Source organism: Phyllostomus discolor, chromosome 8 (genome assembly GCF_004126475.2).
Source record: "Phyllostomus discolor isolate MPI-MPIP mPhyDis1 chromosome 8, mPhyDis1.pri.v3, whole genome shotgun sequence".
NCBI lineage: Eukaryota > Metazoa > Chordata > Mammalia > Chiroptera > Phyllostomidae > Phyllostomus > Phyllostomus discolor.
The window spans coordinates 39,841,934-39,866,514 of NC_040910.2; the positions used below are offsets into that span (position 1 = coordinate 39,841,934).

Sequence of the window (24,581 nt, forward strand, 5' to 3'; positions counted from 1 at the left end):
CCCTGAGCTCCCCTGAGCTGAAAATCAAGGCGCCAGCAGGATTGCGGTCCTGGAGGCTCCTAGGCAGGGAGCCCATTTCTCACCTTTTTCAGTTTCTAGAGGCTTCCTGCACCCCTTGGCCCACAGCCTCTTTCTCCATTTCTAAGCCACCAAAGGCTGGTCAAGTCTCTCTCCAACGGCATCACCTCGGTTCTTGGCGTCTGTTGCACAGCTTGTCAGACACTGGTGCTCCCGCCTTTCTCTCATAACAGCCCTTGTGATGGCATTGAGCTCACCCAGATACTCCAGGACCCCATCTCAAGATCCCTAACTTAGTCACATCTGCAAGTCACTTCTACTGAGGTGACAGGCGCACGGGTTCTGGGGACTAGGACAGGGCGTCTTTTTCGGGGGGAGACCATTACTCTGTCAGCCACAAGGAGGTGCAGACATGAATGTATTCATTTATTCTATCAACACTTATTAAGCGCCTATTGTATACCGAGCTGTTCTAGGTTCTGGAGACACAGCAGGGAACAAGGCAGACAGTAACCTGGCTGTCCTGGAGCATCGTGAGAGAGGCAGACAGGAAGCACAGCCGATGGTACAGACACAGCACCTGACGTGCCCTGTCCGGGGCCGTCTGCCTTGGGGGTGAGGTCCTAGAACCTGTGGCCAGCATTGCCCGAAGTTCTGTGTGCTTCTGGTTAGGAAATAACATGACTTCAGCGGGAGCTTGATGTGGTGGGAAATAACATCAAATCCAGTTGCAAAGGGACTCCTCTTAAATGTCATTTCCATCTTCTTCCTCGTCTCAGCTGGGTCCTGGGGGGTCTGTAATACTTTTTCCATCGGCTAATCCCTGTCCGTGCCGCAGGGCCACTGCTCTGAAGACAGCAGTAGCTGGTGAGATTCAGATTAAATTGTATTTTCAGTCACCTTCTACCTATGGCAAGAGATGCTGATCTTTTCACCTTTGTGATTTAAAAAGGACTTTAAAAAACTAATACATTTATTGATGTTCCAAATGTGAGTAGGTTTAGAAGAAAATATTAAACAATTATAGCTATGTGGGAAGTGGGAGGAGTAAGAAACCACTGGCACAGATTTGGGAAAGGTTACCTGTCTGTTTTACAGATGACGAACAGAGGCCCAGGTAAGGGGAGGGGCTTCCCAGTGACCATAACCTGTGGGGTGGGCTGAAGGTCTTTCTCCAAGGGGTGGGGTGAAGGGAGCAGAAAGCACTCAGTCATCTTCACCCTCTCACCCGCCTGTGAGCAGCAATCTCCTCCAACCTCCTTGCCTTCAGCTGATGTGAAGGAGATTCCCTATAAATATCTCCAGGAAACAGCATCCTAAGCAGAAAGAACAGCTCATGCAAAGGCCCTGGGGCAGGACTGTGCCCAGTATATCAAAGGAACATCAAGGATGCCCGTATGTCTGGAACAGAGAGCAGGGGAGGGAGGGGAGGAGGTGAGGGCAGGAAAAGGATGGGGCAGGTCCTGTAGGACCTTGTGGGGAGGACTTGGGCTTTCACCGCTAGGGAGGTGGGAGCCCTGGAGGGCTGTGGGCAGAGAAGGAGACTGTACTCAACTCAGGTTCTCAGAGGCGCCCTCTAGCCACTACAGGGAGAATGAACTGAAGGGAGAGTGCAGTGGCTGAGGGGTGGCCAGTCCCAGTTCTGTCTGTCATTTGCCGTGTGTCTCCAGGTGGTGAATTTCTTCTTTGGATTAAATTTCTTTATCTGCCTAAGGGGGGCCTATAACAACATCTTCCTCGAGGGGCTGAGGCCGGGACTCTGAGATAATGTGTAGAAGATGCTTGTTGCCCTAGATTCTGGTTGGGTGTGGGGCTGCTGAGTTATTATTTTATCATGTCAGGGTTCAGCTAACACATCCTCCCTGAGGTGGGAGGATGAGGTCAGCAGCACCCCCTGCTCAGGCCCAGATGCAGTCATCAAGACAGAGGTGGGTGCGAGGAAAACAGAGGGAATAGATTTCCCACCTAAGCCCCGTGACTCCCAAGAATTGAGGATGAGCAAAATAATTGGGAAATCATGGGCTGCACAGGGTAATCCTCAGCACACCCTGCTGCCTAGGGGCTTCCTCCTTCAGGAAGCCCTCTTAGATTGCCTTGACCCTCAGGGGACTTGCAGAAACCTGGCCGGGGGAGAGTCTTAGGGAAGATGTTCCAACCCCAGAGAGGCTGACCAGGCTGAGATATGGGAGGGAAGGATGGCTGAAGAATATGGCAGAAGTGCTCCGAAGGTGAAGGAAAACACTGAGCTGGACAGGGAGGGCAGAGGGTGTGGGTTTGAATCCCAACTCAGGATATGGATTTCTCCCATTTTTCCACTAATGCCCTTTTTCCTGTTCTAGGGTCCAACCCAGGACCCCTCTTTGCTCTGAGTGTCTACTGCCCTTTATAGTTGCATGATTGTAATTTAAAATAAAATTTACATAGTTCCAGCATCTTGCTTCACTGGAAAATCCGCCCATGAAGGCTTCTATCTGTTATGTTCCCCAATGGGTCCTCCGTGCCTGGAACAGTACCTAGTATAAAGTGTTCATTAAATGTATGTGGGATTCAAGAGTATGTGGGATTAGAGGATATGTGGGGAGGTGCCCAGGGTGGGACAGGCCAGAGCCTGAATTCCTCGCCTGGGTTCCCATGAACACCTGGCAACTTTGGACAGGAGATAGTAACAGTCCAAATAGTTGACCCGCCCAGTCCCACGCTACCCGGAATTCAGCATAGCAGGACAATTAGCCCCAGTGGATGGATAGAAGGCCCTGAGGCTGACAAACAGATAATCAGCGGGCCCAGCCCAAAACCGTGTGATTCAGGAGCTGGACTTCCTCCCGCATGCAGCTAACTCATCTGCGGAGTCTGGGAGTGCAAGGAGGGTTCTGAGGATGGAGGGAACAGCTAACCAAAGGTGTGGCCCTGCGTCCTTGGAACACCAGAACACTTTGTCCGGACTGAGGTGATGGGGGTGGCTGCGCGGGGTGAGGGTGAGGGGCCCACCTCCGGAGGGGTTTTGCCCCACACACAAGAGAAGCTGATGACAGATAGATTGTGGGAGTTACGCCTGGGCTTGGAGCATGGGAGTTGGGCGTTGTGGCCACCACCACAGCTGGTTCTCCAAAGCGTCTGGACAGTGGGGAAGCCGCCAGGCAAGGGATTCCCGGAGGCTCCTGGAGAAAAGGCTTCCCACTCCCTCAATCCTCCTCTGTGCCACTGAGGTCCCATTGCATAGCGACGAGCCAGAGGGCCAAAGAAGGGATCGCTTTTTCTGGGTCACACAGCCAGGCAGAATGAAAGGCCTGATATTGAAGTGCAAGTGACACTGGCTGGGTCTAGGGTCTGGGGTGACTTGGACCGGGGATCCTTCCCTGCACACAGATCCCACCCCCTGGGGGGGGGGGGAGAGGGAGAGGAGGGCAGAGAGAAGGAGAAAGTGTGCTGGGCTGGTTGTGGACAACGCACGCCCCCTGCTGAGCACAGCTGGAATCGGCACAGCCACTAGCGGGAGACCTGGCCTGAGCCCGGGTTCTGAGCTGAGCCTCTGACTTCAGATAGAGCCGCTGGTCTGTTGTACCATCAGCCCCCTGTCCAGCTGGGGCAACCCCAGGGATATTAGGCAACTCAGAGAGCTGTACACATTACACCCAACTCAAATGGTCCCAGATTCTAATCCCACCTGTCAGGACCTGGCAGTGTGGCCTGGGACAGGCCACTTGCTTCCTCTGAGCCTCAGTTTTACCATTTAAATTTTTTTTTCAACTTACTTAGTTTTAGAAAGAGGGGAAGGAGAGAGAAAGGAGAGAAACATTAAGGCGTGGTTGTTGCTCACCGGGCCCCCTACTGGGGGGCTGGCCCACAACTCAGGCATGTGCCCTGACTGGGAATCAAACTGGGGAACCTCTGGTTCCCAGGCTGGAGCTCAATCCATGAGCCACCCAGCCAGGGCAGTTTTACCATCTTTTGAAATAAAACAGTTGTAGCCCCTGGCCAGGTTGCTTTGAGGTTCGGTGAGTTAATTTATATAAAGTGCGAATAGTAACTGACACATAATAGGTGCTCAATAAATATTAGCTGTACTATTGCTATTATTACCAGATGCACAGCTGGGCACTTTCTAAAAAAACCCCACCCCCAAAAAACCAGTTTTATTGCGACATAATTCATATACCATTCAATTTACCCATCTAAAGTATACAATTCAGGGTTTTGATATATTCATTATTCATTTCTAAAATTGTGGTAAATATTTAACATAATGTTTACCACTTTAACTATTTTTAAGTATACAGTTCAGTGGCATTAAATACATTCATATTGTTGTATAATTGTCACTACCATCCATTTCCAGAACTTTCTCATCTTCCCAAACTGAGACTCTGTCCCCATCACACACTAACTCCCATTCCCTCCCCCAGCCCCGGGCTCCCACCATCTACTTCCTGTCTCTATGGATCTGACTCCTCTAGGGACCTCATGTGAGTGGAATCACACTGTATTTGTCCTTTTGTGTCTGGCTTAGTTCACTCAACAACGTCCTCAAGCTTCATCCATGTTGTAACAGGTGTCAGAATTTTCTTTCTTCTTAAGGCTGAATTAAATATTCCATTGTCTGGATGGACCACATTGTGTTTATCCATCATCTGTTGATAAATACAGGTGGCTTCCACCTTTTGACTATTGTGAATAACGCTGCTATGGACATTGAGTCCCTGCTTTCAGCTTCACTGGGTAGATACGTACGAGTGGAATTGCTCGGTCATATGGTGATTCTATGATTAACTTTTTGAGAAATGGCCGAACTTCTCCAGAGAAGCTGCACTATTTTACATTCCCACCATCAATGTTCAAAGATTCTAATTTCTTTGCATCCTTGTGAACATTTTTTATTTGTTGTCTTGTTTGTGTACCTCTAGGCTTTATTATTCTTTTTCTTTAAAGATTTTATTTATTTTTAGAGAGGAGGAAGGGAGGGAGAAAGAGAGGGAGAGAAACATCGATGTGTGAGCGACACATCGATCAGTTGCCCTTCTCATGCCCCCAACTGGGGACCTGGTCCACAACCCAGGCATGTGTCCTGCCCGGGTATCAAACTAGTGACCTTTCAGTTTGCAGGCCAGCATTCAATCCACTGAGCCACACCAGCCAGGGCAGCTTTATTATTCTTATGTCACATGTGGAAGACTGAAGCTTGGAGAGATGAACACATGTAGGCAGATACTGACAAGGCTGGGATTGAACTCACCTCAGTCACACTCCACACCTGCCATGCCCACGCAGCACTCATTGAAACAATCTGCTGTGCTTTGCTAAGGTGCCAAAAACAGCTCCCTCTGCCCCATTACTACCCTGATCCAAAGAATCGGTCTCCATAATTTGGGGCTCTGGGACATGAAGGGATGGATCTAGGTCTCAACCAAGGGCCATTCTGCCCCCAGAGAACACTTGGCTGGACACGTTTTTGGTTATCATGACTTGGTGGTAGGGCTACTTTGGCATTGAGTGGGTGGAAGCCAGGGATGCTGCCTGCCATACCATAGTGCAAAGGGCGCCCCCCACCCCACTCTCACAAGCAGGAATTACTGGTCCCAAATGTCAATAGTGCTAATGAAGAGAAACCCTGGACTAAAGAGAGAGAGACCTAGCTGTGGGTGGGACGCAGTGGGACAAGCAGTCCTGGGTTTTGAACTGTGGCCCCGCTGCTTGTGCCTGCATGTTCTCAGGCAAGTCACTTCCCCTCCCTGGACCTCAGTTTCCCCCTCCAAGATGAGATAAAGAGACATTTCACTCATTTGGGACTCATGAGACCTGAGGCAGGGCTCCGTGATCTCCACGTGCAGGACAGGACTAGGCACTCACCAAACACTTGTTTTCTGGCCTGCTCTGGCCTCCATTGGCTCTAGCAGCAACTGGGACCCTGGGTTGGGGCTGCGGGAGGAAACAGGAGCAGCAGAAGAGCTGGGAGCCAATCCTGGGCCCCGTTCCCAGAACTCACAGCTGCATCCTCTGGGGGGCCCCCAGCTGGCCCCATCGCCCGACCCGCTGCCGGCCAGGAGGTTCATTCCCACGGAAATTGAGGCTGGATCTGGGACTCTCTCTGGTAGGATCTCCAGGGCCTGTTCAGCCAGCGACTGCCTCAAACCTCACCCAGCGAATGTATCAGCAACCCAGAACGATTGATCTTCAACTCTGGGTCAGGTTCAGCCTTTCTGGGGGTACCAGAATCTGCACTTTTAAAGGAGCTCTCAGCTGATTCTGATGTACTTTAAGAAACAAGTTCCTACACCAACTGCTATTACCCTGGTGGGTAAACTGAGTCCCAGAGGGAGGAAGAACCTATCCAGAACTGCATGTTGATCTGTTTTTCTTTTTGGCTCCCTCTGTCTTCCTCTCTTCCCCTGGGTCTCTGTTTTTCACTCAGCCCCCTTCCTCTCCTTTCTTCGGATGGGCCCAGTCCCGTGGCACCCCCAGCATCCGGCTACTGGTGCGATTCCGGAGAAATCCCCCGAAGCCGCCTGGCCCGCCCCGGACCCGCCCCTCTCGCGGAGGTGACCTTCTCCTATTGGCTTCTTTGTACACCGCCCGCACTGCCATTGGCGGATCCCGTGTCTTCGGCCCATCCCCTTCTTCTCCTGCTTCTCTGCTTCCAAGCGGGCGGGGCAGGGCGGGGGTGGAGCGATAGGAGGGCGGGCAGAGCTTCCCGCCCCGCCCCTCGTGGTTATCAAGCGCGGGTGCTGCGGTCCCTCGGAGGCAGCGGGGTAAAATCCAGGTGGTGGGATCCACGACTGGCCCCAAAGAGCAGGTGAGAGCAATGCTGGGGGCGTCCCCCACCTCGGCGCATTTCGGGGACCACCTAGTCGCCCTCTGTCTATCTCTCCCGCTCCCCCATGCCCCCGGAACCCCCCTTCCCGGCCAGCCTATTCCTGCTTGAGTTTCTCCCTTTCTCCTTTTCTCCCTTTCCCTCTGTCTCTGACACTCTCTTGCTGTATGGGTTAGGGGAAGAAGGCACAGAGGGCCTGAACTGCCCAATGGGCATGGGGCATTGATTGCTGTGGGACCAGCGAGCCCCCCCGCCCCGCCCCTTCCCGCCCCAAGGGGACTCTGATGTACTCTGCCCCTTTCACCGCGCAGGGCGCCAGGTGCTAGGGCCAGATTTCAGAGTCAGAAGGGCATTCCAGGTGGTGGGCAGCCCTGCCAAAGGCGTGGGGATGGAAAAGAGTGTGACTTCCAGCGGGTCCAGGCTGCTGGGATATCCAAGGCCAGGCCCACCCAGACTGGCCACCTAGGAGCTCCCCAGTTGCCTGAAGCCTTGGCCTCAGTTTTACCAGCTGTGAACTGGGACTGTTACCGCTGAGGTAATCGGCAGGTGAGCTGACCCAGCATCACCACCTCCTCTATCCTGGGGGTCCCACTGGAGGAATGGTAGCTCCAGGTGTGGACAGGCCTTCATGGTTACCTCCTGAGTATATGAGCCCAGCTGAGGGTGGTGAAGGCCCTGAGGGGCTGCTGATGGGTGAGGGCAGTTTCACAAGTGGTTGGGGGGGTTCCATCTTGGAATTTGACAAACCTGCGTTCCCACCCACCACTCACCATATAGTACCTTGAACAGATGATTTGATTCTCCCAGCCTCAGTTTCCTGTCTATATAATAGGAGGAACCCTGGGGGTGAGTGCTGCTTCCAGGTTAAATGCAGGAATGTGGGTCCTGCATGCCTCCTGGGTCTCATCTCCTCCCATTCTCCCTCTGGCTCACTGCTCACTCTGCCTCCAGCCACACCAGTCTCACAGTCACAGGCCTGGCATGACATTGCCTCTGGGCCTTTGCACAGGTTGTTTCCTCCACCACCAAGCCAGGTCCACGATGTCAACTTTAAAACATAACAAGTTGCCTGGATAGGCTGGGCCGGAGGACTGCCAGGCAAGGGCTGGGCAGCTGGGCGGGGTGGAGGAGGGGCCTGCCCAGGGACGCTGTACCTATGGAAACCGGAACAAAGAGCCGGAGTCCCAGCCACACAAACACCTTGGCTGTGCTTCTTCTACTTGGCAGGCCTTGTGGCTGGGACACCAGTGGTGGGTGAGTACCCAGACCCCGGGGGCTCGAATCCCACCCTGTGGGGAGCAGGACAGGAGGGTCCAGTCCCTAAGAGAAGAGATTAGGCAGGTGCAGACTTGAAGCCCCATGTGTCCCCTCCTGCTGTGGGACCTTGGGCATGTCTGAGGCCCAGAGCCTCAGTTTTCTCATCTGAGGCCTGGGTAGGTAAGGGGACTTTTGGTTGCTTGGGGTCTGATTAGGTGGATTTAGGAGGACTCGGTGTCCCTGTCTGTCAAATGGAGCCACAATAGTGTACCTAGGACACTATCCTCACTCATGTCTGTCCAGCGGTTGGCATGAAAACAGCCTGGCTCAGAGGCAGATGCTGAATGATGGCCCATGCTGGTCTGGGTTCAGCCCCCGGTGGTACACACGGAGAGGTGGGAGCCTGGAGCTGGCAGGGCCGGGCCCAGTTCCACAGTGCGCACACCTTCTTTGCAATCCCCCTGCACTCCTCCATGAAATGGCTGCCTCTGGAATCCCACTCTCCTGAGCTTTCATAAAAGGACCTCAGCCTAAGTCTTCGAGATCTAAGGCCTCATCCTTTAGACCACGGTTTCCCCTTATGTCCAGTGGGGTAGTGGAAGTAGGGGGGTTTCCACCCAGGGGTCCCCCCTCCAGAGGGGTTTGTGCTGTGCTACTGTGTAACCTTGGGCTAACTCTGTCTTTCTTTGGGTGTCTCTTTTCCTGGCTGAACAGTGGAGCCCTTGAATGAGATCTCTGTGACCCTCTGAGAGGTGATTTATTCACTCAACAAACAGGTTCTGAGCACCTACTGTGAGCCAAGCTTGGGGGTTGGAAGAAATGTATTTCATCCAGAGAAATCATTACACTTCGTTGTAACTGCCTGGAGATAATGGAGAGTCAGATGGTTGGGGAAGTTAGTTTGGTTGGCGGTTCTGAGAGGGCCTCCTGAGGGGGTGATGTTTGATCTAAGTCCTGAATCCATGCAGAGACCTGGGTGGGGGAGCAGAGCATTCCAGGCAGCGGGCACAGACTGTGCAATGGCCCTGGGGCAGGACATTGCCTGATGTGTTGGAAGAACAGGGAGGAGGCCCTTGTGGTTGAAGCAGAGTGAGTGAGGGGAGGGCTGGGGGGGTGGAGAGGGAGGAGGTGAGGGCAGGGAGGGGATGGTGGCAAGTCTTGCAGAGCTGTGAGAGCCTCTGGGAGGACTTGGGTTTTTACCCAGAGGGAGGTGTGAGCAAAGGTGGGATGGGACCTGACTTAGGTGCTCATATGCACCCTCTGGTGGCTGCTGTAGGGAGGACAACATGGGGCACCAGGGGCCTGAGGCAGTGAGTAGGTGAGAACTGGGTGGAAGCCAGCACTCATTTAGGGGCTGCATCCATACTCCTGCCACGTGACCCTGAAATTCCCACTTGCTGTAGAATGTCTTTTGCTCAGCCTGAGCTGAGTCTGTCCTGTCCTTCCCTGTGTGGCATTTGGCGGGAGTCTCCCAACATTCGTGTTTGGCCGCCAAATTCTTTCTTTAGGGGAAATCTGACCACAGTTAAAAGTGTCCTGGCTCCCACTGCAGCCTGGCAGGTGGCCAGACCCTGCCCATCCATGGAGTGGCCCCCAAAGGCTCTGGGAAACCCAGTTCGATAACCACTGGTGTTTCCCTAACCTCAGGCAAGCCGATCTCCCTCTCCCTTTGGCTGTATCTGACATGCACGCTGACTGAGCAGCGAGTGATGGTTAGTAAAGGGCACCCAGTGTGGTGGGTGTCCGATAGTGCATGGGGACAAGGGCTGTGGGGTCATTTGCCACCGTGGGCAGAGGCCTGGGGCCCCCTGAGGCCATCCTGGGCCATTGCAGCAAGGGCTGGGAGAGGAGAGGAGTGGCTTCGACCTGCTGAGCGGGCCCATCAATTATTGACACCTTTGTGTGGGGCATGAAGAATTCATGTGGTGGGGGCTGGGGGCAGGTGCCTGTGGACCAGTGGCGTGCCGGTGCTGCCTCACCCCAGCTCACAAGACCCACTTGTTGTACTTTCAGGAGTTTTGCCATTTAATAATTTTGTCATTATTTAAAATGACAGACTAGGAACTTAGAGTTAAACACATTATATCTGAAGCAAAGGCGTGGAATACTATTCAGTCATAAAAAGGAGTGAAGCACTGGCACTTGCTATGGCCGCGGACCTTGAGACCGTGAAGCTCAGGGAGAGAAGCCAGACACAGAAGGCCACCCCGTGTGTGTGATTCCTGGTGTGTGACACGCCCAGAACAGGCACATCCACAGAGACAGGGAGTGGGCTAGTGGTTGCCTGGGGCTGGAAAAAGAGGGCAGTGGGGGTGACTCCCAGGAATAGTGGGAGCTGGAGTGTCCAGAATGGGCATGGGGGCAAAGGTCGGAGTCCAAAACACGAAATGGGGTTGGCAGAGGACGGAAGTCCCAGATGTGGACCGGGCTCCAGCGTTCTGGGGAAGAATGTGGGGGCAGGCCAGGGGTGGACAGAGCCCCTCGGTATCTGGACACCCATTTCACAGATGGGAAAGCTGCCCCTGAGCATGGGGCTTGTCTGGGGCCACTGTGGGAGGATATGGACGGTGGCCTGTGAGGGTTAGTGTGTGGGCCTATGGCCCTCCTCTTGTTCCTCCAGCACATGGGCGCGGTCCTGCCCCGGGGCCTTGGTTCAGGCTCTTCCCCCTGCCCGGCTCAACCTCCCCCCAGACCTTGTCCTTGCAGCCTCAGTTCCAGGGGCTCTGCCTCAGAGAAGCCTTCCTGACCATGCAAGCCCAAGTCACCTGCCTGTTCCTGGCTGTCATTCCCCTCCCTGCCCCCATGGCCCTTGTCTCCCCTGAAATTATCCTGTTTATTTCCATGTTCATTGGTTTCTGGCACCTCCTTCCAGTATGAGCAACATTTCTTAGGGGGCTGCCTTGGAAATTTGGAGAGATGCTATTTTTCTTCTGAAGTAGCAGGGTGTCCCGGTGTTTGAGGGCAGGGACCAGGGTGCTAGGGGTCCGGCCACACGCAGGGCAGCCCTGGGTCTCCCCGCTTCCTACTGTCCCACAAAAACACAAGCTGATGCTTGGGGTTTTTTTTTCTGCACCATTTTAATATTCAGTGACTATTCCTGGGTGAATCAAAGGGAGACGGAGCTCCTTTTTGATAGGGTTTTATAGCTATATGTTCACCATATGGGCAGACTTCTGACAGAATCACTTCATCCATAAGGGCAGTGAGCTTGAGCTTTTGAGGGAAATTCTTCTTAATTAAGCACGCCTTGAGTACTGACTGAGGGCCTGTCCATGCGGAAGTGATTTATAAATCTCACGTTGTGGAATTCTTTTATTTTCTGTTTATATTAGTTTGTACCAAGTCCTGTTTTTAAAATTTTAAATTCATTTAACATTATAAACATGAGGTATAAAAGATAAATAGTAAGGAGCACAGAGGTATAAATATATACACTTAATTTTTGTTTTTTGAGAGAGAGAGAGAGAGGTGGATTTGTTGTCCCACTTAGTTATGCAGTCATCGGGCGATTCTCCTATGTGCCCTGATCAGGGATCAGACCCTCAACTTTGGTGTATCTGCATGATGCACTAACCAACTGAGCCACCCCACCAGGGTTACACTTAATATTAATAGTAACTCTGGGCTGGTGTGGCTCAGTTGGTTGGAGAGTCATCTCATACACCAGAAAGTTGGGGGTTCGATTCCCAGTCAGGGCACATACCTAGGTTGTCCATTTCTCTCTCCCTCCCTTCCTCTCTCTCTAAAATCAATAAACATATTTTTAAAATATTTTTAAAAAGTAATGCCCTGGCTGGTGTAGCTCAGTGGACTGAGCGTGGGCCTGCAAACCAAAGGGTTGCCAGTTTGATTCCCAGTCAGGGCACACGTCTGGGTTGCAGGCCAGGTCCCCAGTAAGGGGGTACATGAGAGGCAACCACACACTGATGTTTCTCTCCTTCTCTTTCTCTTTTCCTTCCCTTCTTTCTAAAAATAAATAAATAAAATCTTTTTTTAAAAACAGTAAGTCCCACTTGATAAGATATAAACTCACTATTTTAAAGTATTCAAATTCCAGAACATTCCAGCACCCCAAAGAGAAGCCCAGTCCCTATCAGCAGTCACTGCTCTTGCCCCTCCCCCAGCCCCTGGCAGCCCACTTCCTTTGTCTGTGGCCGTGCCTGTCCTGGACGTTTCACGTAAATGGAATCCCACACTGTGTGGTCTTTTGTGTCTGGCTTCTCTCACTGAGCGTCATGTGTTCAGGGTCCATCAGTGTGGTGAGTGCCAGAGCTTCACTCCTTTTCCCGGCCGAGCAATATCCCAGTGTGTGGCTGGACCGCATTTTGTTTACTCATCTGTGGGTGGCCATCGGGGTTGTTTCCACTCCCTGGCCATGAGCTGTGCTGCTGTAAACGTGCATGCGTGAGGTTTTGGTGGATGTGTGTTTTCATTTCTTTCGGGTGGATGTTTATGAGTGGAATTGCTGGGTCACATGGTAACTCTGAGGAGCTGCCAGAAACGGCTGCACCGTTTCCCATCCCTCCTCCCGCCGTGTATGAGGGTCCAGGTTCTCCGCATCCTCGCCAGCGCTCGGCAGGGCCTGTGTTTTTGATAGGAGCCGTCCTCGTGGGGGTGAGGCGATGGATCACTATGATTCTGACTTGCATTTCATTGGAGGCCAATGATGTGGACCATCTTTTAGCTGCTTGTTGGCCGTGTGTATACCTTCTTTGGAGAACGTTGGGTATCTTTTATTTAGATATAATTCACATAACGGAAGTCACCTTTGGAAGCGTACCCTTCACTGGTCTGTAGTGTATTCTGAGACGTACAGCCACCTGACTCAGTGACGTCATGTTCGTGAGGACCCAGACTGAACAGAACATGGAACGTCCCAGATCCCACCCCCTCCGTCCCCTCAGATGGTGGCCTTTGCTGCTGTCTACTAGCTTTACTTTTAGAGTGGTGGATGGAGGTGGATGGTGGCGCCTGCAGATTCCATTTCAGGGCAGTGCTGGGGCCCCCAAACTATTCCGTGATGAGGAGGCATGGGGTCTAGAGGCGGGGATCCCCAGGAAAGCAGGAACTGATCTCCTGTGGCCATGGCTGGTCCCCAGTGCCTGGGACATGACTGGCAGTTCATAAATGCTCATTGAGCAGCTGAGTGAATGCCCTGGCAGAGCCTAGATGAGTCTTCAGTGGGCCTTCTTCAGTTGTAATGACAGGGGGCTTTCTGGCATTCCGGGGGCAGGGGCCAGGGACACTAGCTATCTGGCCCCCAAGCCTCTGGGCATTTCCTGGGGAGGTCTTGACACAGAAGGGCCAGTGCGGCACAGCCTGGCCACCTCCTGGCTTGTTCGTCCTCGGCCCTGAGCGAGCACGGCAGGCAGGAAGGAAGGCCGGGGTTTATTTTGGTCCATGGCCCGCTCCCCCGGGATAGCAGTCATCCCTCTGGCTGCTTGAATGGGGGTGTTTCTGGAAGAACAATGGGTCAGGGAGGAGACGGGGGCGGGGGGTAGGGGGGGGCACACAGCTGGGCTGACCCAGGTGCGGCAGGTCTGGAGACTGGCCTGAGGGGCTAGGAGTGTGGAGGCGGGGAAAGGAGTCTGCAGCTGCCTCTGCTCCCAGCTCTGTTCCTGCTGGGCTTGGAGACAGGGTCGCTGCTGGGGGCCCAGCCCCTTCCCAAAGCCTGTAAATAGGCCCAGCTCCCCTCAAGAACCAACACGCTCAACTTCAGGACCTTTGAGGGAAAGGACCTGCCTGAGCTCACACAGCAACCAAGACAGTCAGAAGGGGCTGGGCTCCAGGGCCCTTGGCGTCCAGAGGCCTGGCCTTCACCCCTGAACTCGGAGAAAGCTCCTCTCTGAACCTCAGTTTGCCCATCTGTAACCTGGGGAGACTGGACCCAGGGCCTGGGGGTAGCCTCTCATGTCCAGCATTTGCCCACATCCTTCCCCTGACACGTTCAACAAACACCGTGGGCCACTTGCTGTGCACCAGGCCCTGGGCTGGTAGACACAGCCCCTAAACGTGCCACTGGGCCAGGGAGGTGGACGTGGAGACCAAGGTGCTCGAGGACACAGAGGAGGGTGCCCAGGGCGCCGTGGGAGCCAGGAGCACCTGGCCCAGGTTGGGACTTCTGAGAAGGCTTCCAGGAGTAGGTGGTGGTGACGCTGAGACTTGAAGGATGAGCAGGAGTTTGTAGGATGAGTTTGGGAGGAGGGGTCCAGGTAAAGGGGTGGGATAGAATGTTCTAGAGAACTGGCGGGAGAGAGTTCAGGAGGCGTAGGTAGTTGTGCCAAGTGGTGAGCCTGATGCCGCTGCTGCTCACAGAGGCCTCTACACCAGGCTGCTGGATGCTGAGACCTTAAATGGCAGAGTCCCAGGTGGTGGTGCCCAGGGGACAGTCACAGCCTGGTGGGCATTGGGTTGGCCACGAGCTTCTGCCCTAGGGCAGAGTTCTGATCTTCCCCATTTTACAAGTGGGGAAACTGAGGCATGGGGTGTTGATGTTTCTTGACCCATTGGTCAAAGCCAGAGTAGGGCCTGAATATTGGAGTTGGTCTTGTCATGGGGGACAGCCCCCAGTCCTCTAAGACTCAGGGTGACTTGCAGGTGTCAGCTAGGGAAGGTGAGGGGTTAGAGGTGCAGAGGCATCGGGGGCAGGCAGTCACTGCCTTCTTGTGTGGCCTCGGGGAAGTGGCTTGGCCTTGCTCTGTTTTCTTCTGCAAAACAGGCAACCTGCCCAATACCTGGTGGGAGTGACAAAATGGGTGCATGCTGCCGGCTCTGGGTTTGCCACGTGATGCTGAGTCAGCAGGGCCCCAGCTCTGGCCCCGGCCTTGGCCTTTGTGGCCCTGAGGTCCGGTGGCCTGTGTAGGGGGCAGGGACGGCTGCTCCAGTAATCCCTGGGCCTGCCCCAGCCTCCAACATGGCGGCTGAGGGTTGGGACTGCTTCCAGGGTCTGAGCTCCCACAAAGATGGGCTTTGTGGGAGCCTCTGGGGGTGAGTGGGAGCCCACATGACATTCCTGGTCTGGCCTTCCTGGGGCCACGGCAGGGGTGGATTCTGACCAGGGCCTGGGCAGTGGGGGAGGGCTGGGGGTGGGTCTGAGGCTCCCCTCATTCATTCCACAGATGTTTCTGGAGTCTCCAAGGATACAGTGGAGAAGGAATCAGGCATCAGGCCCAGGGCCTCTGCTGTGGCCTGGGGTGAGGCAGGCAGTGGGGAAGCAAAGCCAGGGGGAGCAGAGCAGTGATGGGGGGTGGTGCTTGGGGTGCTGTGTGGCCCAGAAGAGGTGCCTCCCCAACAGTTTGACGGCTCAGGGATGGCTTTCTGGAGGAGGCAGTGTCCAGGCTAAGCGGAGGGATAAATCTGCAAGAAGAGGCAGAAGCCTGGGGCCCAGGGCGTTGGGGGATGTATGTGAGTCCACCAGGAAAGGGGCAGGGCCTGAGGGGTTTTGGGGGATGTAAAGGAGTTCGCCAGGGAAGAGGTGAGGGCTTGGGGAGATGGTGGGAGCAAACAAAGCGGCCTGACCGGGCAAGCCCTGTGTGGCCCAGGGCGTGGGAACTGATGCCGGGTCTGTCCTTTCCCTGGGCAGGGCTGATGGACACCTTCAGCACCAAGAGCCTGGCTCTGCAGGCCCAGAAAAAGCTCCTGAGCAAAGTGGCGACCAAGGCGACAGTGGCCGTGTTCATCGATGACACAAGCAGCGAGGTGCTAGACGAGCTGTACCGTGCCACCAAGGAGTTCACCCGCAGCCGCAAGGAGGCTCAGAAGGTGCTCAAGAACCTGGTCAAGGTGGCTGTGAAGCTGAGCATCCTGCTCCGCAGTGGCCAGCTGGGTGGGGAGGAGCTGGCGCTCCTCCAGCGCTTCCGCCAGAGGGCGCGCCGCCTGGCCATGACGGCCGTCAGTTTCCACCAGGTGGACTTCACCTTTGACAGACGTGTGCTGGCCACTGCCCTGCTCGAGTGCCGGGACTTGCTGCACCAGGCCGTGGGCCCACACCTGACCGCCAAGTCCCACGGCCGCATCAACCATGTCTTTGGCCACTTTGCCAACTGCGACTTCCTGGCCACGCTCTACGGCCCAGCTGAGCCCTACTGCTCCCACCTGCGCCGCATCTGTGACGGGCTCACCAGGATGCTGGATGAGGACAACATATGACCGCTGTCCACAGTCTTCCTGCTGGGGGTGGGGATGCGTGAGGTTTTTTTTGTTTTAAATGACCTCTTTTACCCCTGGTGTGATTCTAGCCAAACTCCCTGGACAGATGACTGGTCCTCTTTCTGAAGATGCTAAACTGTTCACAGCAGCAGCTTTCAGGACCCTCGTCACCTGACCCTGCTGGGAGAGGGGCTCAGTGTGGCAGTCGGCACAGGCCCCGGGCCGGCAGCCTGCCCCGCACTGGCAGCCTGCCCCACACCTTGAGCCTGCTCGGGTCCCCTGTCCTGAGCAGCGACAACTGGATGGTGCCCCTCAGACCACTGGGTGCTCTCTGAAAGCCGATACTACCCGCTTCGAGTTGTAGCCTGGGCTTTTTAATTCCTTCAGAAAGGACTCATCCTGCCCTGGCTGGTGTGGCTCTGTTGTGGGTTTGATTCCTGGTGCAGGCACATACCTAGTTGCAGGTTCAACTTTCCGTCTGGGTGTGTACAGTCCCATCCAGGTGCTTAGGAGAGGCAATCAATTGATGTTTCTCTCTCACATCGATATCTCTGTCTCCCCCTCTCTAAAAGCAACGGGAAAAGTGTGAGTCATACTGAACTGGGAGAAAGGAAGTGTTATGGGGTGAGCAGGACTGCCCCCTCATTCCTTTGTTGAAGTCCTGACCCTCCGTGACCCAGATCTGGCAGTAGGGTTGTGGCTGACGTGACTGGTGAGATGCGATCACAGTGGAGCACAGCGGGCCCCTGCCCAACGTCACTGGGGCCCTTGCAAATGGGAGAAATGTGGACACAGGAGGAATGTCATGGGAAGAAAGAGGCAGAAATCAGAGGGATGTGCTACAAACCAGGGGACCCCAAGGATTACCAGCACCCCCCGGCATCTGGGACGGAGGCCGGGAACAGCCCTCAGAAGGAACTGGCCTGGCCAGCACTGAGAGGGAGCGAGGCTCTTGCTTCAGCCGCCCACCCTAGGGAGCGAGCCCAGGGAGCCATGGGCAGGGTTGCGCTGGGTGCCAGTGTATGGGAGAGGACACCTTGATGTGCCTGCACCCCCAGCTCTGACTCCCGAGTGGGCAGGGACTGAGTGCACTCCACATACAGGACTCAGAGGTAAAGCCATCTGAGGTGCGGGCAGTGTTTCCAATGATCACGTCATGTTTGGAAAACAGATACACTGACACACACTTTTCAGACCTCAGAAGGCAGAGCTCACCAAATCGTGGCTTTGGGGACATCCAAAAAATACAGTGATTCTCCACTCGGGCTGTGGATGGACATGTAGGGTGTGGCAGGGTATTTGCAGGTTTTGTCAGAAGGGGAGAATGGGTGCAGAACAGGGCTGCGGGGCTGTTCGGGTCAGCTTTAGGAAGGGTTCTCCCGGGCGCCCAAGCGGGAGGAAGAATGGTGTCCAGTGACTGTTTTACAGAACTGGATCTGGTCCGTTCAGGGAGAGGGTTGCAAACAGGAGGCCTTATTAGGCTAGAACTTGGGTTTGCTTGCTCCATTCAAGGTTTGAGCCAAATGGAATCAGCTGACAACACTTAAAAGTGGAGAACTGCACATACCAATCTGGATTTGGAATTTCTCTCAGCAACTCGGCTAAGCCTGCATCGCCTGCTGGTGAAGCTGTATAGAGGTTGCCCCTCTGCTTTGTCACAGTCCCCACCACTCCCTTTTGCCTTACCCTGGCCTGTTGCACTAGTTAAGATTATGACCTCAGATTCAAGTTAGTTAGCCTTTCTGTGAGTTGGTTTCTGCTTCCCTGAAGAAGCCAAAGCCTTTTCGCCCGAGAGCCAGCTGTTCCTGCCTCCCACTCCACCATTCTAAGGCCAGCCTTTCCCTCTTATCTGTCCAGTCCAGAGGTAGCTCTTCATATTCAAGAGGGAAGGTGCATTTTGAGTATCCTGAGAAGCCCTAGATGATTTTTTTCCCCCAGATTTTATTTATTTACTTTTAAAGAGGGGAAGGGAGGGAGAAAGGGAGAGAAACATCGATTGGTTGCCTCTCACACACCATCAACTGGGGACCTGCCCCACAACACAGTCCTGTGCCCTGACTAGGATTCAGACCAGTGACCTTTAGGTTTCCAAGACACTGTCCAACCCACTGAGCCAAACCAGTCAGGGCCCAGATGAAATTCTTTGCCCTTGGTTCCGCTGACTGAGTTTATGAACATGCATAATAATGCTTGTACTTGTTCCTTGCTGGGTTGTCCATCTTCTTGACTCTTCATAAATTTGGGATTTAATTTTGGAAAACCAAACAGCACTGCAGAAAATTTTAAATAAAAGCACATGTCTTCCATTGGCTGTATGTGAAAATGGCTTGAATTGCTTGGTGCTGAGTTTTCTCCTCTTGGGGTTTTTGCCCTTTAAAAAACAATTTAAAAAATTTTGATTACAGTTGACATACAATATTGTATTACTTTCAGGTGTACTGCATAGTGGTTAGAGATTTATGTGACTTGTGAAGTGATCACTCTGACAAGTCCAGTCCCTGCCTGACACCACCCCCGGTCACCGCAGGGTTTTGGCTGTGCTCCCTGTGCTGCGGTTTACGTCCCGGGCCTGCTGGTAACTGTGTTTGCCTCTCCCTCCCATCGGGAAGCTATCAGTTCGTTCTCCGTATCTACATTCATTTTGGTTTTTAGACCCCACCTGTAAGTCATATAGTACTTGTCTTTTACTGTCTAAATTATTTTGCTTAGCATAATTCCCCTCTTGGTCCATCCATGGTGTTGTAAATGGTAAGATTTCATTCTTTTTTATTCCATCGCAAATGTCTATCACATCTTTATCCACTCATCTCTCGATGGACACTTAGGCTGCTTCCATCTCTTGACTACTGTAAATAATAGCACAGTGAACGTAGGGATGCACGTATCTTTTTGAATTAGTGTTTTTATTTTCTTCAGATAAACACCCAGAAGTGCAATTGCTGGATCATGTGACTGCTCTGATTTTTTAAAAAATCTTCACCCAGGGACATTTTTCCCCATTGCTTTTGGCGAGAGAGGAAGGAAGAGAAACATCGATTTGGTTGCCTTCCATATGCACCCAAGGCCGGGCATTGGACCTGCAACCTAGGTATGCGCCCTGACCAGGAATCGAACCTGCAACCTTTTGGTTACAGGATGACACTCCAACAAACTGAGCCACACTGGCCAGGTCACCCACTTTTAATTTTTAGAGGAAACTCCACACCGTTTTCTGTAGCGGCTATGCCGATTCTCAACCCCGCGCTTGTGCACCGTGGGCGGGACCTTTCCCTCCACACCCAGCCGCTCGTGTTGTTTGTTGGTGCACCCGACGGCCACTCTGACGGGGAGGCGAGGTCTCACATTTCCCTGATGATCAGGTGAAGGTGAGTGTCTTTTCATGTCCCTGCTGGCCATCCGTACGTCCTCTTCACTGAAATGCCTACTCAGGGTCTCTGCCCCTTCTTAAATTGGATTGGGTTTCTGTTGTTATTGCATAGTTCTAGGTTTACACCCTTGCGATTGATGATTTCAATCTTAAATGTACTGACGCTTGTTTTGTGGCCTCATGGGGGCTATCCTGGAAAATGTCCCATGTGCACTTGAAGTGAACGTGTATTTGGCTGCTTTTGGGCAAATATCCTAAAAATATCAATTAAGTCCATCTGGTCTAATGTGATATTTAAGGCCAGCCTCCTTGTTGATTTTGTCTAGAACAGGGGTGTCAAACTCATTTTCACCGGGGGCCACATCAGCCTCATGGTTGCCTTCAAAGGGCCGAGTGTAACTTTAGGACTGTGTAAATGTAACTACTCCTTCAATGTTAAGTGAGAGCTCGGTGCTGCTGCCTGGTAGAAACGAGGTGCTGGGCCGGATGAAACAGGGCAGAGGGCCGGATTCGGCCCACGGGGCTCGTGTGTGCCACCCGTGCTCCAGAGGATCTGCCCACTGACGGCGATGGGGTGTTAAAATGCCTGCCATTACTGCATCGGTGTTGATCTCTCTCTCGCATGTCCATCAGCATTTACGTTATATATTTAGGTGCTCCTATGTTGGGTGCATAGAATTTACAAGTTATTTCCTCTTGTTGGATTGATCCCTTTATCATTATGAAATGTCCTTCTTTGTCTCTTGTTATAGCCCTTGTTTTTTTTTTTAAGATTTTATTTTATATTTTTAGAAAGTGGGAAAGGGAGTGAGAGGGGGAGAAACATTGATGTGAGAGAGAAACATCAATTGGTTGCTTCTTGCACACGCCCCAACTGGGGACTGAACCCCAAACCCAGACATGTATGTGCCCTGACTGGGAATTGAACTGGTGACCTTTCGCTTTGCAGGATGATGCCCAACTAACTGAGGCACACCAGTCAGGGCTACAGCCCTTGTTTTATTATATTTATTTATTTTTAAAAGATTTTATTTATAATTTATTTTTAGAGAAAGGGGAAGGGAGTGAGAAAGAGAGGGAGAGGCATCAATGTGCAGTTGCCTTTCATGCATCCCCACTGGGGACCCATCTGGCAGCCCAAGCATATGCCTGGACTGGGAATCGAACCAGTGACCCCCTGGTGTGCAGGCTGCACCCCATCCCCCCAGCCACACCAGCCAGGGCTTCTTTCCTATATTTTCTTATTCATATTTTTTCCTTTTTTACTTAAGACCCTTTAATATTTCTTTTAATACTGGTTTGGTGGTGATGAACTTCTTTAGCTTTTTCTTGACTGCAAAGCTCTTTATCTGCCCTTCTATTCCTAATGATAGCTTTGCTGGGTAGAGTAAGCTTGGTTATAGGTCCTTGCTCTTCATCACTATGACTATTTCGTGCCAACCCCTTCTGGCCTGCAAAGTTGCTGTTGAACAATCAGCTGAGAGCCTTATGAGAGCTCCCACATAGGTAACTGACTGCTCTTAAAATTCTTTGTCTTCAACCTTTGGCATTTCAATTAGGCTGTGTCTTGGTGTGGGCCTTTGTTCGCGACTCTGTGCTTCCTGGAATTGTACGTCTGCTTCCTTCCCCGGGGTACGGGGTTTTCCCTCACAGATTTTCAGTCCCCCTGTCTCTCCTTCTGGTCCCCTGTGCTGCAGATGTTGGTGTGCCTGGTGTGGTCCCAGAGGCCCCTTAAACTACCCTCATTTAAAAAAAATTTTTTTCCTGTTCCAGTTGGGTTTTTCTCCTACTTTATCTTACAAATTGCTGATCTGACCCTCTGCCTCATCTAATCTGCTATTGATTCCCTCTAGGTATTCATTTCAGTTATTGTATTCTTCATTCTCATTGGTTCATTTTTTGTTTTCAACCCCTTTTAATGTTTTCCAATTCTTTGTCGAAGTTCTGAGTTCACCTATTCCCCTAAGTTCGCTGAGCATCCTTACACAAGTGTTTTAAACTCTGAATCTGACAGGTTGTCTCCATTTCTTTTTCTTTTTTAGATTTTATTTATTTTTAGAGAGACAGGAAGGGGAAAAAGAGGGACAGAAACATCAATGTGTCGTCGTCTCACACACGTCCTGCTGGGGACCTGGCCTGCAACCCAGCCATGTGCCCTGACTGGGAATCAAACTGGTGACCCTTTGGTTTGCAGGCTGGCAATGAGCCACACCAGCTAGGTGTTTGTCTCCATTTCACTTAATTCCCTTTTTAAAAAAGACTTTATTTATATTTAGAGGGGAAGGGGAGAGAAAGGGAGAGAAACATTGGTGTGAGAGGGAAACATTGATCGGCTGCCTCTTGTATACGACCTGGTTAGGGACTGGACCTGAAATCCAGGTGGGTGTCCCGACCAGGAATTGAACCAACAACCTTTCACTTTGTGGGAATTCACCAAACCAGCTGAGTGAGCCACACTGGTCAGGGCTTCATGTAGTTCTTTTTCTGGAGTTTTATCCTGTTCTTTCATTTGGGATGTTTCTTTGTCTTCTCAATTTGGCTGCCTTCCTGTGATTGTTTCTATATATTATGTAGATCTGCTACATCTCCTGTTCTTGACAGTGGCCTTACCTAGTAGCTGTCTGGTGGGGCCCAGTAGTGTCCTTGCTCACCTGAGCTGAATGCCCTGGGCGTGTCCGTGTGGGCTGAGTTGCCCTCCTGTTGTAGCTGGCCTCGACTGCTGCTGCAGTCAGTGGGGGGGCGTGGGGGGGGAGTTTGACCTTGACCTTCAGGCTGACACGCTGTGAAAGCTGGTCACAATACAGTGGGTGAGTTGTTGTGTGAGGGATGACTCCATGGGACAGGAGTCACTTTAGCAGGGGTCTGGTGAAGCCAGGCACTGGGTGTTTTCGATCTGGAGCCTCTTGGGAGGGGCTCCAGCACAGGCCAAGTTCAGTGGCGACTTGCATCAGGCCTCGGGGCCCCTTGGTGGGAGCTATAGTGCTCTGTGGTTGGTTGCCTTTGGTACCAGGCTTGGGCCCCTCTGGGGGGCACTACAATGCAAGCCAAGGCCAGCTGCCACTCATGTCCAGTTTGTGACTGCTTAGTTGAAGCTATTTCCAAGTCAAGAGTGGCTGCCACTTATGCCAGGCTTGGGGCCACCTGATGAGAGTCAAACTTTGAGTTCAGCTGGGACTTGTGGAACTTTGAGAGGTCCGTACCACAAACCTAGGACAGCCACCTCTGATGTGAGGTTTGTGAACGTGGGGGGAAATGCACAGTGTGAGCCAAGGTCGGCTGCTTGCTTGTGTGGAAAAGCCGCTGGGAGCAGCTCAGGCTGGGTGAGCGAGTGGGGTGGGGCGGGGTCTCAGAGTATCCCCAAGGTGGCACGAACGGTGTTAGCCCGGTGAATGAAGAGCACAGATTTGCTGCTTCCTGAGCCAGCCAGTGGGGCTGGGGTCGGCCAGCACTCAACAAAGGAGCACTGGTGTCTGCCAGAACTTCCGTCTCCAGAGTTGTCCCACTCCCTGCCCCTGTAGCCTTGACGAAATTAGTCAATTTAGTTATTTTCCGTGTGTCCCTGGTGCTTTTGGAACAGCTGCCCCTGCGCTGGACCTTAGTGAGTTTGTGAGCGAGTGAGCCTGTTTTCAAACCCTTGAAGAAAAGCACCTGAGCCCTGGCTGGTGTGGCTCAGTGGACTGAGTGCCGGCCTACGAACCAATCCCCTCTGTCTGGAAACAAATGAATAAAATAAATCCTTCAAAAAAAGAAAAGAAAGAAAGAAAACAAAAGGAAAAGCACCTCAGCCCTAGCCAGTGTGGCTCACTTGCTTGGAGCATCAGCCGATAAACTGAAGGTCACAGGTTCGATACCCAGTCAGGACACATGTCTGGGTTGTAGGTTCTGGCCCGACCAGGGAACCTGTGAGAGGCAGCTGATCTATGTTTCTCTCCTTCTCTGCCCCTCCCCTCCTGTCTCTGAAAGTCAATGGCACATCATCCAGTGAGGATTAAAAAAAACAACGCTTAGTCTTTGGCAGCCCCTTGTCTGTCCCAGAGGCAATCCCGGCTGGTTTACACAGCTGGGCGGGAAAACACTGGTGCCCACCTGCCTGACGGAAGGCTGTGACTCCCTGCTCCTCAGGGGAGACCTCTGTGGCGGAGCTGTCCTCCTAATTCTTAATTGCCACACATAGTGTGGGACTCGCCCATTCCTCATCTCTGTCCTTCCTACGAGTCTCAACATGGCTTCAGGTCCTTAGTAATAGGGAGTGGTTCTCAAGAACAGTTCTCTTGGGATTTAGTTCTAATTTTCTTGTGGTCGTGGGAGGAGGTGAGTAGTGTTCTATTCTGCCATCTTGATCGGAAGGTTCACCAGGTTCACCTTTTAAATGGAGGTTGTGGGTGAATGTCACGCACCTGTGGCCCCTGCTGAGGTTTGATATCTGTTGTACTGGGTGTTGTAATGACAGTCTAGTGCAGTGGCAGAGCTTGGCTTCTGCAGGCCAGACGGGTTTAGTTCAGCTTCTCCTCATGAGAAGGTGCTGGCGTCAGGGTGGCTCTGCTCTTTAAGGCACCTGAGAGCTACATAAAGACACACACATGTGCCACATGGGGCAGAAGAAGCTCCTTTTGTCCAGGGACGCCCTCCTGTGTCCTGGCATGCCACATCCACTGTTCTGCATCCCTGGTGACACCCAGGGATTTGGCAGCAGTGACTCTGGGCTGACTGTGGAAAAGTCCCCTTCCCTTCCGCTGACATCTCAGGGATTAGGGTCTCACTGCCCGGTGTGGCAGGAGGTCCTGGGCGATCATCTCCAGGGTCCTGCAGTTGGCTGTGCTCACCAGACCTTGAGGCCGGACCTTCTTAGTGGAGTGACCTTCCCTGTGTACAGCCTGCAGAACGTCTCTCATGAGGTGGCAGAACACATGGCTTAGAAGCTAAGGCTGGCTGGGCCTGCCCCCTGAATGTCTTTGGGGCCCAAGGTCCCTCTTCAACGGTTACCTG

At 52.8% G+C, this 24,581-nt stretch overlaps 1 protein-coding gene across 3 annotated transcripts; it reads left to right on the forward strand.

Annotated features, from left to right (window-relative positions):
* Positions 1-6,699: 6,699 nt before the first annotated feature.
* TNFAIP8L1 (TNF alpha induced protein 8 like 1) lies at positions 6,700-18,539 on the forward strand. 3 transcript variants are annotated; one of them, XM_028520041.2, is made up of 2 exons: positions 6,700-6,805; positions 15,663-18,539. In XM_028520041.2, the coding sequence occupies exon 2, from the start codon at positions 15,668-15,670 to the stop codon at positions 16,226-16,228; it is 561 nt and encodes a 186-aa protein (XP_028375842.1). In that variant the 5' UTR covers positions 6,700-6,805; positions 15,663-15,667; the 3' UTR covers positions 16,229-18,539. The 3 variants fall into 3 exon arrangements, with proteins under 3 accessions (XP_028375842.1, XP_035888122.1, XP_035888121.1); XM_036032229.1 differs by lacking the exon at positions 6,700-6,805 and adding an exon at positions 7,954-8,077; XM_036032228.1 differs by lacking the exon at positions 6,700-6,805 and adding an exon at positions 14,989-15,273.
* The last annotated feature ends 6,042 nt before the right edge of the window (positions 18,540-24,581 follow it).

Excerpts from the sequence above, each read along its gene's own strand:
- TNFAIP8L1 (XM_028520041.2), top strand. The coding sequence starts at position 15,668 with ATGGACACCTTCAGCACCAAGAGCCTGGCTCTGCAGGCCCAGAAAAAG.